The sequence below is a fragment of the Oncorhynchus kisutch genome, linkage group LG11 (genome assembly GCF_002021735.2).
Source record: "Oncorhynchus kisutch isolate 150728-3 linkage group LG11, Okis_V2, whole genome shotgun sequence".
Lineage (NCBI taxonomy): Eukaryota > Metazoa > Chordata > Actinopteri > Salmoniformes > Salmonidae > Oncorhynchus > Oncorhynchus kisutch.
Genome location: NC_034184.2, coordinates 65,407,303 through 65,424,191, shown reverse-complemented (window position 1 = coordinate 65,424,191; position 16,889 = coordinate 65,407,303). Strand labels below are relative to the sequence as shown.

At 43.2% G+C, this 16,889-nt stretch overlaps 2 protein-coding genes across 7 annotated transcripts in view; both read left to right on the top strand.

Moving 5' to 3' along the window:
- Positions 1–2,941, top strand: part of prex2 (phosphatidylinositol-3,4,5-trisphosphate-dependent Rac exchange factor 2) — a gene marked incomplete in the record, with an annotated part of 241,262 nt that extends 238,321 nt beyond the window's left edge. Inside the window, 1 exon segment of the mRNA XM_031836115.1 lies at positions 932–2,941. Coding sequence (XP_031691975.1) covers positions 932–977 — 46 coding nt within the window.
- An 8,479-nt stretch (positions 2,942–11,420) lies between these two features.
- The window catches only part of lg11h8orf34 (linkage group 11 C8orf34 homolog), a 153,779-nt gene continuing 148,310 nt past the window's right edge, over positions 11,421–16,889 (top strand). For all 6 annotated transcript variants that reach the window (XM_031836113.1, XM_031836112.1, XM_031836114.1 and 3 more), the window contains exon 1: positions 11,421–11,773. In XM_031836113.1, coding sequence (XP_031691973.1) covers positions 11,705–11,773 — 69 coding nt within the window. In that variant the 5' untranslated portion in view covers positions 11,421–11,704. The remainder of the gene's footprint in view (positions 11,774–16,889) is intronic.

Sequence of the window (16,889 nt, the reverse complement as noted above, 5' to 3'; positions counted from 1 at the left end):
CCATAATTTGCAAATAAATTCATAAAAAAATCCTACAATGTGATTTTCTGGATTTTTTTCTCTCTAATTTTGTCTTTCATAGTTGAAGTGTACCTATGATGAAAATTACAGGCCTCTCTCATCTTTTTAAGTGGGAGAACTTGCACAATTGGTGGCTGACTAAATAGTTTTTTGCCCCACTGTATCTGTATGCGTTGTATTGTTTCTATGAGAACAGAAAGTGGCAGCCTCTCCCACCCAGCCCCCCTGCAGAGTCGATGATAGATAAGAATAGGGGATAGGGGCTGTCACAGCCAATTGGCTTTGACATATCCTTTTGTGACATGCAGCCCTTTTGAACCTTTTAGTGGGATTGACAAATGCAATTAAGTGGGGCTGTGATTAGTGTTGAGCTGTGCTGGCCGCGGGGGAAATTTCTGCGCTCTCACTGGGTTTCTCATAATAGGTGCGGCGTTAGTGACTGCTCCTTAGACGCTCTGAGGATACTTGCCAAACAGCACCCTATTCCCTACATACACATAGGGCTCTGGTCAAAAGTAGTTCACTAAAAAGGGAATAGGGCGCCATTTGGGACGCAGGCTGTGCGACTTTGAGACAGGTCTGTGAGAGGGTTGATTACTGATGGAGAATTGCGGTGAGGCTAGGGCAGCTTGTTGTGTTGTCTTAGCATTCTACGCTTTGAGAACTTACAGTAGGAAACAAGACATTTGTGTTAATGTGCATTTTGAAGGCAGGCACTCGCATTGCCTCATGGCTGAATGGGTGCATAACTAAGAACGCTGTGTGTGTGTGGATCTGGGGGCTGGGGGCGGGTGTGTGTATGTGCGTGCGTGCGTCTGTCTATGCCATGCTATGTGTACACCTTAATCTCTAACTGTAGCAAACAGTGAGCCCCTTTCCTAATTGTGTGTACGTGTGTTTTCCCCACCAGACTGTATAAGCTGTGCCAGCCTCCACCCCCAGAGGGTGATTCCTAATTCCCTAGTTCCTGTATGGATCTGTCCAGTCCAGCGAAGCTCTGCTCACCCTTCTTCCTGATCCATTCCTTAGAAGACTTCTCTCTTTCTACCACTGAAGAATCAACCTAGGGATGTGTCCCAAATGGCACCCTATTCTCTATTTAGTGCACCACTTTGGACCAGGACCCAAAATGCTCACACTTGTGAGTTCAGTGGGTTCCAATAGGGCTCTGGTCCAAAGTAGTGCACTATATAGGGTATAGGGTGCCATATGGGACATAGACCTGGAAACAGAACATTTTCTCTCATCGACAGCCAGCTTGCCTTTTCAAAATGCCCACACTCAGTCACTCAACAGTGGGCTCAGTGGGTTCACAATTTGTAAATAGTGAATTTTTAATACTCTATTTCTCTCTCTGCTATTGTGCTGTACTTTATAGCTGATTTTAAAATGGATTTATATATTTGTCTTGTGTCCAGCTACATTGCATCTCATTTAACATTAATAGTGTTTTATAATGAAACAACAACAGAGCCTGAGATTGGTGCCTTGAGGCTGACGTCCAACCAGCCAACTGAAATGGAATGCAGCCTATCCATCGATGTTCTTTCTTTCTGCAAATAACTATCATGGAATGAAAATTTGCTGTTTTGTTATCACAAAGTTCAGGAAATGACCATTCCATGACCTGACTGATGTTGTTTGGATATGGTGTGAAAATGGAATGAGATTATATGTGTTGTGGGGCAATATTGCTGTGCCCCATTTGCACAGTAATTTATTTTCCTTTCTCTCCAACTTGCTCATTCCAGATAATGCATTCATGGCTATGTTGATAACCATGCAAATGTTGTAACATTGATCATAGCGATACTGTAAAATTACGTGTAGATATGCAGGTATGACACCTTGAACACTACCATGTAGCCTTGTAGACACTCTAGTTGCATACCTTCTCTAGAGTCCCAGGCCGCATTCCAATCTAAATCAGCACCTTCCCCTCCTGCCTTCGCTTGGAGTGTGCCCTCCAGTGACGTGTTACAACGTTTCCCCGAGGGAGCTTTCCCAAGCGAGTGGAGTGGAGGGATCACAAGTGAAGTGGATTGAGACGCAACTAAAGATTAGTAAGGGACCACTGAAAGGTGCAGTGTAGCTCGTGTGTTTTCCATTCTGCAGTCTCTGTGCCTTAATGATGGTATATTACAGATATGAACATGATCATCTATACACACATGAAGTAACCCCCTGATATGAAGAGGTTCCTACATGAACCATCAGTATTAAAACAGCACTCCAAGCTTATGTAAGTAGAGCTATGAAATATATATAAATATACTTAAATATTGTATATTGCCAGTACTCAGGAGCTAAGTATTATTCTGTATTTAGGTATTACTTACAGTATCATTGCTATATTGGTAACAACATTATAGAGTTGGTTAATTACTGGACTATACAAACATGGAATATCAAACTGCATAGATGAGCTTGGATACACTCCAAATGGCGCTCTATTCCCTATTTAGAGACCTATGGAGCCTGGTCTAAAGTAGTGCACTGTATAGGAAATAGGGTGCCATTTGGGACTCGGCCTTCTGTTTGACAGCTGTCCCCATATATCTCTCAATGTCTTACTGTAAACACATAGTGTTTGAAATAAGTACCTTTTCTAATATTGCATAATGAAGGTGCCTGTTTGCTATATAGCAGCTTATAATGTGTTGAGGAGAAAACACATTAAAAGAAAGAGAAATGTAAAGATGCAACTGTAAAAAAAAAGAAAGATAAACACCAATAGCCATGTTTGTTTGTTTGACTGAAAATTACTGTAATTTATTTTCATATTATGAGACTGACCCTCCATAGTTGCCATATACACAATGTACTTTCTCTCGTTTGAAACCAATTTTCTCTGTATTACTTTTAAATATACAATGTTACGCTGTAGTCATTAATTTCAATTAAACCAATTTAAAGGAGACATCCTGAAGGATTGTATTTTACACTTTGTTTCTACCTGTAAATTGCTGTGAAAATCAAATCAAATTTGACATGTCACGTACACAGTTTACAGCGTGTATGAACGGTGGTGTGAAATGCGTGCGTGCTAGGCTAGCTCCCTCAACGTTGCGGTATAATAGTCAATCATTTTAAAAAGAAAAAGTCTAATCGAACATAAGTAATTAGACGAAGATAGGATGCAGCCTACATTATAAGATCGTCTTAAGACTCGTAAAGAGGTATTGTAATACTGCTCTGTCTTAACTGTTTTGTCTTTCCAGGTGGTTCGCTTAGCAAGTGCTCTCTCTAGATCCCTGTCTGTCTACCCTTCTGGAAAAAACCACATGCTGTTTTTGGAGCACTTCACGTGTGAGGATATTTCACATGACGTTTCACGTGGATTTAAATGTTCACATGAAATCTCATAGGTGATGCCCTGCAAACAAAAAGGTGGCGTTGTGATACGCACAGTGCTTTTAACAGTGTTTTCAACTTACACATTTAACAACACTTTGACATACATGACTACATTGTGTATGTTTATTTATACATTAATTATTATTCAGCATGTCCTTATCTAAGATTTGAATTCACAACCTCTTGATTCACGGCATTCCGATCTTTCTGCTACGCCACCAATAGTTGATTTCACCTGTATTCCTACACTTTGGACTTCAAAGTACATTTCAGCTTTATTCAAATGTATACACATTTAAGGAAAACTATTTATATTTCTGATAGTTTATGATAGTTATACAGTACATTACTACAGTAATAGGATACTTACCGTATTAGTGTTTTGCTATATATTTACTTTCAATCTCAATGCATTTGGGTACTTTTTGACACGTCCTGCAAATGAACTTGTCATTGCCTCATTTGCAATTACATTTAAACCTATAGGATACTTTAGATGCGGTTATGGCACAAACTGTTTTTTAAAATCACGGTCATTTTATGGTAAGTTACCGGCTACTGAGTTGCGGTGAGAACAGTGGAAACATATGTTAATGTCTTTCTACAGCTGCACTGTATTTTCTCAGTAAATACACAACAACTATATTCAGGAAGTACACATCAATTCTAATTCAATTATTTAAATAGCGGAAAGTTAAGAATTATTATTTGGTTTACTTTTTGAATTGACTGGAACTTAAATGGATGACAGCAACCTGAATTTCCTGCTTCGCCACCAGGTCACCAGGTACCAGGTCACCAGGTCACCAGGTCTGTGGCCATGACAGAGATCGGCCACAGATTTATTGGCAAGAATACATTCCTGTACTTTACTAATCAAATCAATAATTGTGTGACTATCTGACAACACCAACTTAAAAGTAGCAGTGCTCAGGGACACAACATTAAGGCCTAGATTAAATCAGATCAAGCGTAAACACGTGAAAGTCGACACCTGCATAGCTGGTGTTTTGGTGGTATCGCAGGTGCAACTGTGTTCGAGCTGTCAAATGGGTGAGCAGCTGCTCGTGTGGTCATTGTCACAAAGCCACAGCCATCCTACTCTCGTTAGAAGCTCAGAACGAGAAAGTGTAGACTATATAGAAACAATGACACTCAAATTGAAAATCATTAAAGCAAATAATAAGAATTTCTATCAGCCTTATCGTGGTGTAGATTGCGTATCACATTCCAATGTTCCAAATAGTAAACAGGGCTGCATGGGATTCCTCTTAATGCAGCTCCGTACAGCCAATGGCTATTTCCACTTCAGATATAATGACGGGAGATGGTTGTGGATTTGACAGCGCTAACGCAGTTTCACCTCCAAAATGATACTAATTTCCCTCTAGTAATTACCAGTTGGAGGGCCGCTCAAGTGGATTTTTCCCACTTCCCACTTGGCTACGAATGTAGCATTAGGTACAATTATTACTGCACTTTGAAACATCGGTGTAGGCAATGTGCTGGTGGGGGCTCATTAGCATATTTGGGGGTATGGTCTAAAATATATTTGTGCCAACCTTCACTGGAAATGTTGTAGCAGTTTAAGTGGTTTTATCGTTATGTTGTTTAAAGTAGAGCACCTCTTTTGACATTGTCAGTACTGCCGTTTTTTTTTAATAAGAACTTGTGACAATCAAGAGCCACACTATTAAGAGGTTACTGTGCATTTTCCAGTAGCTCAATGGTAGCTGGTTCACAGGAAGTTCATGTTTAATTTTCAATCATTTACTCTCAACTATACTGAACAAAAATACATATGCAACATGTTCCATGAGATGAAATAAAAGATCCCAGAAATTGTCTCTCTAATGTTGTGCACACATTTGTTTACATCCCTGTTAGTGAGCATTTATCCTTTGCTAAAATAATCCTTCCACCTGGCAGGTGTGGCATATCAAGAAGCTGATTAAACAGCATGATCATTACACAGGTTCATCTTGTGCTGGGGACAATAAAAGGCCTCTCTAAAACGTGCAGTTTTGTCACACAACACAATGCCAAAGATGTCTCAAGTTTTGAAGGAGAGTGCAATTGGCATGCTGACTGTAGGAATGTCCACCAGCTATTGCCAGAGAATTTGTCAGTACGTCTAACTGGCCTCACAACCATGCCAGCCCAGGACCTTCACATCCAGCTTCTTCACCTGCAGGATCATCTGAGACCAGCCAGTCTGGCTATTTTAACAAATGCATGCTTGTCTTCCTCACCTGTATCTTGACCTGACTGCAGTTCGGTATTGTATGTCACCTTCAATGTCACCTTCGATGGCCACTGGCATGATGGAGAACTGTGCTCTTCACGTATGAATCCCCGTTTCAACTGTACCGGGCAGACGGGGTCGTATGGGGTCGTGTGTGCGAGCGTTTTGCTGATGTCAATGTTGTGAACAGAGTGGCTGAATGATGGTTGTGGGGTTATGGAATGGGCAAGGATAAACTACGGACAACGAATAGAACCGTATTTTAAGGATGGTTATCTAAATGCACAGATACAGTGCCTTGCGAAAGTATTCCGCCCCCTTGAACTTTGCGACCTTTTGCCACATTTCAGGCTTCAAACATAAAGATATAAAACTGTATTTTTTTTAACAAGTGGGACACAATCATGAAGTGGAACGACATTTATTGGATATTTCAAACTTTTTTAACAAATCAAAAACTGAAAAATTGGGCGTGCTAAATTATTCAGCCCCTTTACTTTCAGTGCAGCAAACTCTCTCCAGAAGTTCAGTGAGGATCTCTGAATGATCCAATGTTGACCTAAATGACTAATGATGATAAACACAATCCACCTGTGTGTAATCAAGTCTCCGTATAAATGCACCTGCACTGTGATAGTCTCAGAGGTCCGTTAAAAGCGCAGAGAGCATCATGAAGAACAAGGAACACACGAGGCAGGTCCGAGATACTGTTGTGAAGAAGTTTAAAGCCGGATTTGGATACAAAAAGATTTCCCAAGCGTTAAACATCCCAAGGAGCACTGTGCAAGCGATAATATTGAAATGGAAGGAGTATCAGACCACTGCAAATCTACCAAGACCTGGCCGTCCCTGTTAAAAAAGTTTGAAATATCCAATAAATGTCATTCCACTTCATGATTGTGTCCCACTTGTTGTTGATTCTTCACAAAAAAATACAGTTTTATATCTTTATGTTTGAAGCCTGAAATGTGGCAAAAGGTCGCAAAGTTCAAGGGGGCCGAATACTTTCGCAAGGCACTGTATACCGTGACGAGATCCTGAATCCCATTGTCGTGCCATTCATCTGTCGCCATCACCTCATGTTTCAGCATGATAATGCACGGCCCCATGTCGCAAGGATCTGAACACAATTCCTGGAGGCTGAAAATGTCCCAGTTCTTCCATGGCCTGTATACTTATCACACATGTCACCGGTTGAGCATGTTTGGAATACTCTGGATCGATGTGTACCACATCGTGTTCCAGTTCACGCCAATATCCAGCAACAGTGCACAGCCACTAAGAGGTGTGGGACAACATTCCACAATCAAACAGCCTGATCAACTCTATGCGAAGGAGATGTGTGCGCTGCATGAGGCAAATGGTGGTCACACCAGATACTGACTGGTTTTCTGATCCACGCCCCCACCGTTTTTTTAAACTACCTGACACCAACAGATGCAGATCTGTAATCCCAGTGATGTGAAATCCATAGATTAGGGCCTAATGAATTCATTTCAATTGACTGATTTCCTTATATGAACTGTAACTCAGTCAAATCTTTGAAATTGTTGCACGTTGCGTTTATATTTTTGTTCAGTATACAGTAGTTACAAGTGGATTATTGTAAAATTCACAGTGAGTTACTGTAGCTAATCAATTACCTTCAGTGACCTGATGGTCTGGGAGGAAAGTGAGTAGTACAATTACATGGTTACTAGCTATTAGTGATGGGTCGTTCGCGAACGAGTTGGCTCTAAGAGCCGGTTCTTGTAGGTGAATGTTGGGAGGCGGCTCGCATATCAGACGATCCAATTCAATTTATAAAAATACAAAAAAATGAAGATATGAATAATCAAAAGATGTAAATGAATAGAATTAACTAATTTAAAGAATGAGAAAAAAGTATAGGCCTAAATGCTCAAGCGCACACATTTGTTCTGACTGTCTGCTCAGATTAACAGCCTCACCTGTTGTTCATGTCAATCAGACATGCAGTGTCAACCAATGAACCAAAGATGCGTGAGGGAGGGCCGAGCCAACACTCTCACAGTCACACAGTTAGCAGCCGAGGAGAGAGAAGGAGGACAGCTGTGAAGACAACAGCTGGAAAATGAGTCGGAAGCACAGTAGCATTTGGATGCATTTTAATAATGTTAGAGCACAGTGTAGAATTTGCAAAAACAAAATCTCATATAAAGCTGGTTCTACACACAACCTACACCGGCATATGCGAACTGTGCACCCAACTGTGAAGTTAGCTGTAGCAGAGCTTCGAGAAACTAGCGGGCCTGCTAGTGACAGTGGTGGAGCCATCCACTCAGTCAAGTAGGCCTACTCTGCGACCCACAGCAGCGCAGTCTTCTATGGACCAGTTTATGCTATGTCTGTAGCAAAACAAGGCCAAATTGATATTGCATTGGCTAAAATGATTGCCACCGATTTCCAGAAATTTTCGATCGTGGAGGACAGAGGTTTTAGAAATTATGGCAAAAGTCTAAATCCAATGTACACAATTCCAAGCAGGAAAACCCTTTCATAAATCACTTATTCCACAACTGTACAAGAGCACACAGGCTTCAGTGCGGGAAAGAGTCCAGAAAGCTACTGCAGTTTGCCTTACCACTGACTGCTGGACATCAAGGGTAACCACTTCTTACATGTCAGTTACATGTCACATCATTGAAGATTTTTCAATGTCTAGCTGTCCTCTGGACTGCTTTGAGTTCACCGACAGACACACCTCAGAGAACTTGGCAGAGGAACTGTTGAGAGTGGCCAGAGAATGGCAAGTAGATGGAAAAGTGCTCTGTTGTGTTAGCGACAATGCAGCTAACATAAACAAAGCCATGAAAATTTTAAAATGGACCCATCATCCATGACTTGCCCACACAATCAACCTGATTTGTAAGAGATGCTCTGAAGGTGATACAGCCCACTGTGGACAAAGTGAAAGCAGCTGTGGAATACTTCCACAAGAGCACAGTAGGTGCTGAAAAACTAAAGTCTACACAATGCCAGATGGGAATACCTGAGTTGAGGTCTAAACAAGACTGCACTACAGGGTGGAAGCAGTTTCTTGAGTCAAATTATTTTATGGTTATTTGGTGTCAGATATAGAAATGTCAGCTTTTAACAAGGCTGCAGAATGTTTTAAATGATTATGAACAGACCAAATTAACTGGGATGACATTCCCTATTATGGGAGACCAAATAAAATAGCTGGAAGCCACGCCTAGAATAAGCCACGCCTAAAATCTTCTGATAGGCTGCCGCTGTTAAAGTATTCAGTAACCAATGTGCATGTTGCCAACAGAGGAGTCAGAGAAGGTTCAGTAGGTTACTGGCAAGATTGCTAATGGCAGCAAGTGTCCCATAGGTTACTGACATTTTGAATCTCTTTTACGCTCACAGAAGCTGGTGTTGTAGCTGCACCGTAGCAGGACATTTCAGATTGCTAGCGACCAAGAGTTTATGAGTTCACATCCTATTTAAGGCTGCGTGATCACAGTACAAATGTATACAAGATTTATTTACACTTATTGAAATTCTAATACAGCAGCAAACTGTAATTTTATAGAAAACATCTTTATGTTGGGCCTCCCAAGTGGCGCAGCATTCTAAGGCACTGCATCGCAGACCGGGAGACCCATGAGGCGGCGCACAATTGGCCCAGCGTCGCCCGGGCTAGCGCCGGGCACCTGCGGGCCGGGCACCTGCAAGCTGACTTCTGTCGCCAGTTGTACGGTATTTCCTCCGACACATTGGTGCGGTTGGCTTCCGGGTTAAGCGAGCAGTGTGTCAAGAAGCAGTGCGGCTTGGCACGGTTGTGTTTCCAAGGACGCATTGCTCTTGACCTCCGCCTATCCTGAGTCCGCACTGGAGTCGCAGAGATGGGACAAGACTGTAACTACCGATTGGATACCACGAAAAAGGGGTAAAAGTACAAAAATACAAACACTTTAAAGTTGTTGTGTACATGTACTTTATTTTTACTGCAACTTTAGGCGAAGTGCAGAAATGTATTCTTGAGCCTCCCGAGTGGCGCAGTGGTCTAAGGCACTGCCTCACAGTGCTAGCGGTGCTACTAGAGATTATGTGTTTGAGTCCAAGCTCTGACACAGCCGGCCACAGCCGGCCACGACCCATGGGTTGGCGCACAATTGGCCCAGCGTCGTCTGGGTTAGGGGAGGGCTTGGCCGTCAGGGATGTTCTTGTCCCATCGTGCCCTAGCGACTCCTGTGGCGGGCCGCAATGCACCCTGACACAGTTGCCAGGTGTACTGTGTTTCCTCTGACACAATGGTGCGGCTGGCTTCCGGGTTAAGCGAGCAGTGTTTCAAGAAGCAGTGTGGCTTGGCTGGGTTGTGTTTCGGAGGACGCATGGCTCTCGACCTTCGCCTCTCCCAAGTCCATTAGGGAGTTGCAGCGATGGGACAAGACTGTAACTACCAATTGGATACCACAAAATTGGGGAGAAAAGAGGGTAAAACAATTAAATACATTTTGTAAAAATAAATGTATGCATGCCAATCCCCATAATGTCCACAGACCTGGTGGCACAGCAGGAACTTCCAGTAGCTAGAAACCAAGAAGTTGTCAGTTCAAATCTCCAGAGTGGTTCATTCCCAAATTACAGCAATATTGTCCATTAACAGCAAAATGTTGCTTTAAAAAAATGCATTAACAACTTTTTGATTTATCATATTTTCATCGCAACTAGACAAAAGCCTCCAGGGAATCATGACATAACATTCTAAGTACGTCCTTGGGGACACCCCTGGAACAAACGGGAACTAGACAAAACCCGCAGGGGACCATGACTGTGTAAATTGAATTAATGTCAAATATGCCTTACAAAATAAAATATTCTAAATGACATTTGACAGCTGGGTTTTCACATGCTCAAATTTCACGTGTAGTGTCATGATATCACATATTGACATTTTGCATCCCATTTCACGAGATCGTGTTCTCACATGCTAAAATGTTGTCACGCAGTTTTATGTTTTCACGTTGCTTTACATATTGTCACATGTTATCACATTAACTTCACATGAGATCACACAAGATCACATGTGAAATTCATGTGTTTTTTCTGTAATGGTATCACTGTTTCTCAGTCTCTCTCTTTCCCCCACAAACACACTCTGTTTCTCTGTCTCTGTCAATGCAGTCTGCAGCAGACGGCCCAGGATGACTTCTTCTTCCTAGACCACAGATCACCCAGTTTTCTCATTGCCTGCCCAACAAAAGTCCAGGCAGAGGCTTGTCCCAAAGGGCACCCTATTATTTCAAACACAAAGTCTCACCACAAACAGCACACTGCCGGCCTGGTGCCTTTCCACAATCTTCCAAGGATCTCAGTCCACCCACATAAAGATACATGGCATTGGCAAGCAATAAGGCTGGTGACATCTGATTCCCACTTATGCATAAGCATGTGCAAAATATTTGTAGGTTACATGACAGGAGGAGTGCGCCCCGGTCAAACTTTGAACAAGCACACCTGTGTAGCCCTAGCCCTAGCACTAGCACTAGCACTAGCCCTAGCCCTAGCCCTAGCCCTAGCCCTAGCCCTGAGCCTACAGTCAGTACAGCTGCCGAAAAACCGCACTGTCCTGTTTCTCACATCTGTCTCCTTTAAATACTGCGAGATAGGTAAACAATCTGGAGGAGGGACCCTCTCATCCACTGATACCACTCTCAGCCAATGAGCGAAAGATCCCTAATCACTGTCAAGTAACTATCTTTGCCATTGGCTTGGAGCATGAAGCGGTCGCTAGGGAGCCACTCAAGCGTCGCGCTGAGCATGGTCCGGTGCTACTGTGTAGTAAACCAAGTAGAGCGAAGCGCAGCGCGAGAGTACCTGCTACTTTCCACTATGCGCGGTGCGGTGAAGCAAACCCACCGCTCTTGACGCCCCTACTGTATATCTGGTGCGGTTATCTCTCGCTGTGTGCACTTGGCTACAGTTGTAGTTCTTAATAAAGGTGTTTGAATTCGTCTCTCGTATAGGCTACCTATTTTAATGAATGTATGGGATTGCCCCAACGTTTATTTTCAAATCATTTACGTTTAATGCAAGTCGTATAGTTTCTTCATGGCGTCTCAACAGCAGTCAAGAATTCAGTCGTATCTGGAGAAAAATAAAATTGGACCGCTGTTTGAGGTTAGTGCATTCTTCATTTCAACTAGCATATTTCACCTGTGCATGGCATTGAATGGGACCCGCATGTTTTGCTGCAAGCCTGCAATTTATCAGCATCATAAGGCTATGCTTTGGTTTCAATGTAGAAACTTAGATTGATAAAATAGCCTACATGAAAGCGCGTACTATTAAATATAAAAACTAGGTTATACATGTATGGAAATTACAAGACCTTCTCCCTGCAGTGAATTGGGAAATACAGAGAGCGCACCCCTTTCTGCCCGATAACGATCATCATCACAGATTCGATCTGCCTGCAAGATTGGAGTACGAAACCCACTCTCTGTAAATGTAGCTATTGGAAAATATCATTATAAGGTAGCCAGTAGTGGTTGTCTTGTCGCATACTTTCCCAGGTTACCAAGCATGCATGTCCTGGTCGTAGGCATCCACCCCCCATGATTAGAAAGAGAGAGATGTTTCTGAAAGGTCCCGACGGGCAATATCATTCTGTGGAGCTCTAGGTAAAAGCGGTCGGGATAAACTGAGGTATCACACTGACACTGTGCTTGGAGGTTCCAAGCGGCACAAATGTTCACTGAAGAGAAGCAATAATGCTTTGTTTTTATAGACAAAAGCACTATTAAAAGTGAGACATAGTCTAATAGAAGGGAAGGATACATTATTAGGTAAATCATCTCACTCATCCTTCATCACAAAATTATCATTGCATTTCATCTGCTACAGTAATGTTTGACTTGAGATCATTGCCTGTTCTACCGTCTGACCATATTAAAATAGTGTACTGCATCTATATGGCTGTTTGGCTGGAGAGTGTTGTTCTCTACCTAGCTACCTTTCTGTTTGTGTAGGGAGTTAATGTAGGTGCTATCGTACAGTATATCGGCTGAGTTGGAACATGCAGATGTGCAGAATAAAGAGATAATTGCTGCAAGGCATCTGCCTGAAGGGGTACTGATTTAAGTGTGTGGGAAGGTTTGCATGTCTGTGGGAATCTGTTGTCTTTTGGTTTTCATTGACGTCTGTTTGAATGTTGTGTATCAGTCTGAGTTAATGACAGTATTGACCACCACAGCTATACAGCTACAGATACAGTTTTACAGTAGCGCATATAGACTACCCACTCTGCAAAACTGGTTGAATCAACATTGTTTCAATGCCATTTCAACCAAAAAAATTAAATGTGATGAATTTTCACCCAACTTTTTAACTAAATCCAATGAAATAGTGAATTAGTTGACAACTCAACCAAAATTAAATCCAAATGACGTCTGTGCCCAGTCGGGAGCAGCATAATAACTGGTTTTATTCTGGTAGATTCCTCCTTTAAATGTATCCGTCTGAGTTACTATATCGACAGTGGTGCTTACCACACCCCATCATGTTGGTATGATAAAAAGGGTCCGTCATGCTTGTTTGCCTCCCAAATGGAACTCTATGTAGCAGAGATGGTGCCATTTGGGACACATTGGCTGTTTCTCTAGACTGTGTTGGTATGATATCCCAGCTAGAAGAGTCAGTCCTGCTGGTTGTGTAGACGGTAGAGTCATATCTAATTAGAGGGTCAGATGGGGAGATTAACCCTCAGATGCTAGGGAGACACCGACGCCGCACAAACACAGACTGTTTCTCCCGAGGCTCCTCCACACACACACATACACCATCTGCGGTAACAAAACTGAGTGTGTGTTGTGTTGCGCCGGGACATGTTTTTGTGGGAGGTTAAGAGAGAGAGAGAAAGAGATACAGATAGAGGGAGACCTAGAAAGACAGAATGAGAGACAGAGAGCAATGCTTGAGCGTGTGTGCAAGTATGTATATCTGTGTGTGGTGGTTGTACATGCACTGTGTGTGTGTCCTCATGCAGGTGTGTCACAAACTTCTGATCAGGTCGTCCTTTCCACTGAGCTGCGACTGTAGCAACACACACACATCACACTGCATGTTAATCAGTGCTGGCTAGTATCAAAGAGTGGCCCGGGCCAGCCAGCCCAGCACAGTGGACAGCTGCTAACGTAGCGACTATAGCTCTATAAACTCACATCACTGCTCCCTGCTAGCGTGACCTATAGAGCTATAAACTCACATCATTGCTCCCTGCTAGCGTGACTATAGAGCTATAAACTCACATCACTGCTCCCTGCTAGCGTGACTATAGAGCTATAAACTCACATCACTGCTCCCTGCTAGCGTGACCTATAGAGCTATAAACTCACATCATTGCTCCCTGCTAGCGTGACTATAGAGCTATAAACTCACATCATTGCTCCCTGCTAGCGTGACTATAGAGCTATAAACTCACATCACTGCTCCCTGCTAGCGTGACTATAGAGCTATAAACTCACATCACTGCTCCCTGCTAGCGTGACTATAGAGCTATAAACTCACATCACTGCTCCCTGCTAGCGTGACTATAGAGCTATAAACTCACATCACTGCTCCCTGCTAGCGTGACTATAGAGCTGTTAACTCACATCACTGCTCCCTGCTAGCGTGACTATAGAGCTGTTAACTCACATCACTGCTCCCTGCTAGCGTGACTATAGAGCTGTTAACTCACATCACTGCTCCCTGCTAGCGTGACTATAGAGCTGTTAACTCACATCACTGCTCCCTGCTAGCATAGTGACTATAGAGCTGTTAACTCACATCACTGCTCCCTGCTAGCGTGACTATAGAGCTGTTAACTCAAATCACTGCTCCCTGCTAGTGTAATGACTGTAGAGCTGTTAACTCACATCACTGCTCCCTGCTGGTGTGGTGGCAAAAGACCTGTAAACTAGATTAGCAACTATAGATCTGTACACTCACATCACTGTTCCCTGCTAGCGTAGCGACTCTAGCACTGTACTCTCACATAAGTTCTGACTGCTAACGTAGTGAATATAGTGCTGTACACTAACATCACTGCTTCCTGCTAGCATAGCAACTCTAGCGTTGTACACTCACATCACTGCTACAACTCACATCAATTCAAACTGCTAGCGTAGCGACTATAGCGCTGTAGACTCACATCCCTGCTCCCTGCTAGCGTAGCAAGTAAACCACTGTACACTCACAACACTGCTCTCTGCTAGCGTAGCGACTATAGCGCTGTACACTCATATCAGTGCTCCCTGCTAGCGTAGTGAATATAGAGCTGTACACTCACATCAATTCTGATTGCTAACGTAGTGTCTGTAGCACTGTATCCTCACATCACTGCTCCCTGCTAGCGTAGCGGCTATAGCACTGTACACTCACATAAATTCTGACTGCTAGCCTAGATATTATAGCAATGGCATAACTGCTCCCTGCTAGCGTAGCAACTATAGCGCTGTGCACTGACATCGCTGCTCTCTGCTAGTGTAGCGACTATAGACCTGTAGACTCACATCAATTCTGATTGCTAACGAAGCGACTATAGTGCTGTGCACTGACATCACTGCTCTCTGTCAGTGTTGTGACTATAGCGCTGTACACTCACATCACTGCTCTCTGTCAGTGTTGTGACTATAGCGCTGTACACTCACATCACTGCTCTCTGTTAGTCAAATCAAATCAAATTTATTTATATAGCCCTTCGTACATCAGCTGATATCTCAAAGTGCTGTACAGAAACCCAGCCTAAAACCCCAAACAGAAAGCAATGCAGGTGTAGAAGCACGGTGGCTAGGAAAAACTCCTAGGAAAAAAGGCTAGGAAAAAAGAGAGAATTAGAGAGAGCATATGTGGGGTGGCCAGTCCTCTTCTGGCTGTGCCGGGTGGAGATTAAAACAGAACATGGCCAAGATGTTCAAATGTTCATAAATGATCAGCATGTTCGAATAATAAGAAGGCAGAACAGTTGAAACTGGAGCAGCAGCAAGGCCAGGTGGACTGGGGACAGCAAGGAGTCATCATGTCAGGTAATCCTGGGGCATGGTCCTAGGGCTCAGGTCCTCCGAGAGAGAGAAGGAGAGAATTAGAGAACGCACACTTAGATTCACATAGGACACCGAATAGGACAGGAGAAGTACTCCAGATATAACAAACTGACCCTAGCCCCCTGACACATAAACTACTGCAGCATAAATACTGGAGGCTGAGACAGGAGGGGTCAGGAGACACTGTGGACCCATCCGAGGACATCCGAGGACACCCCCAGATTGTGACCCCCGGGTGACCCCCGGACACCCCCAGTGTTGTGACTATAGCGCTGTGCACTGACATCACTGCTCTCTGTCAGTGTTGTGACTATAGCGCTGTACACTCACATCACTGCTCTCTGTCAGTGTTGTGACTATAGTGCTGTGCACTCACATCACTGCTCTCTGTCAGTGTTGTGACTATAGCGCTGTACACTCACATCACTGCTCTCTGTCAGTGTTGTGACTATAGCGCTGTACACTCACATCACTGCTCTCTGTCAGTGTTGTGACTATAGCGCTGTACACTCACATCACTGCTCTCTGTTAGTGTTGTGACTATAGCGCTGTACACTCACATCACTGCTCCCTGCTAGCGTAGCGAGTATAGTGCTGTAAACTCACAACAATTCTGACTGCTAGCATAGTGACTATTGAAATGTACACTCACATCACTGCTCCTTGCTAGCGTAGCACTAAAATACAATTCTGACTGTTAGCGCAGTGACTATTGCGCTGTACAGTCACAACTGTTCTCCCTGCTAGGGTAGCGACTATATAGGTGTACACTCAAATCACTGCTCCCTGCTAGCATAGTGACTAGCGCTGTACACTGACATAGAGTTGAAGTCGGAAGTTTACATACACCCTAGCCAAATGCAGTTTTTCACAATTTCTGACATTTAATCCTAGTAAGAAGTTCCTGTTTTAGGTCAGTTAGGATCACCACTTTATTTTAGAATGTGAAATGTCTAGAATAATAGTACAGAGAATTATATATTTCAGATTTTACTTTTTTCATCACATTCCCAGTTGGTCAGAAGTTTACATACACTCAATTAGTATTTGGTAGCATTTCCTTTAAATGGTTTAACTTGGGTCAAATGTTTCGGGTAGCCTTCCACAAGCTTCCCACAATAAGTTGGGTGAATTTTGGCCCATTCCTCCTGACAGAGCTGGTGTAACTGAGTCAGGTTTGTAGGCCTCCTTGCTCGCACATGCTTTTTCTG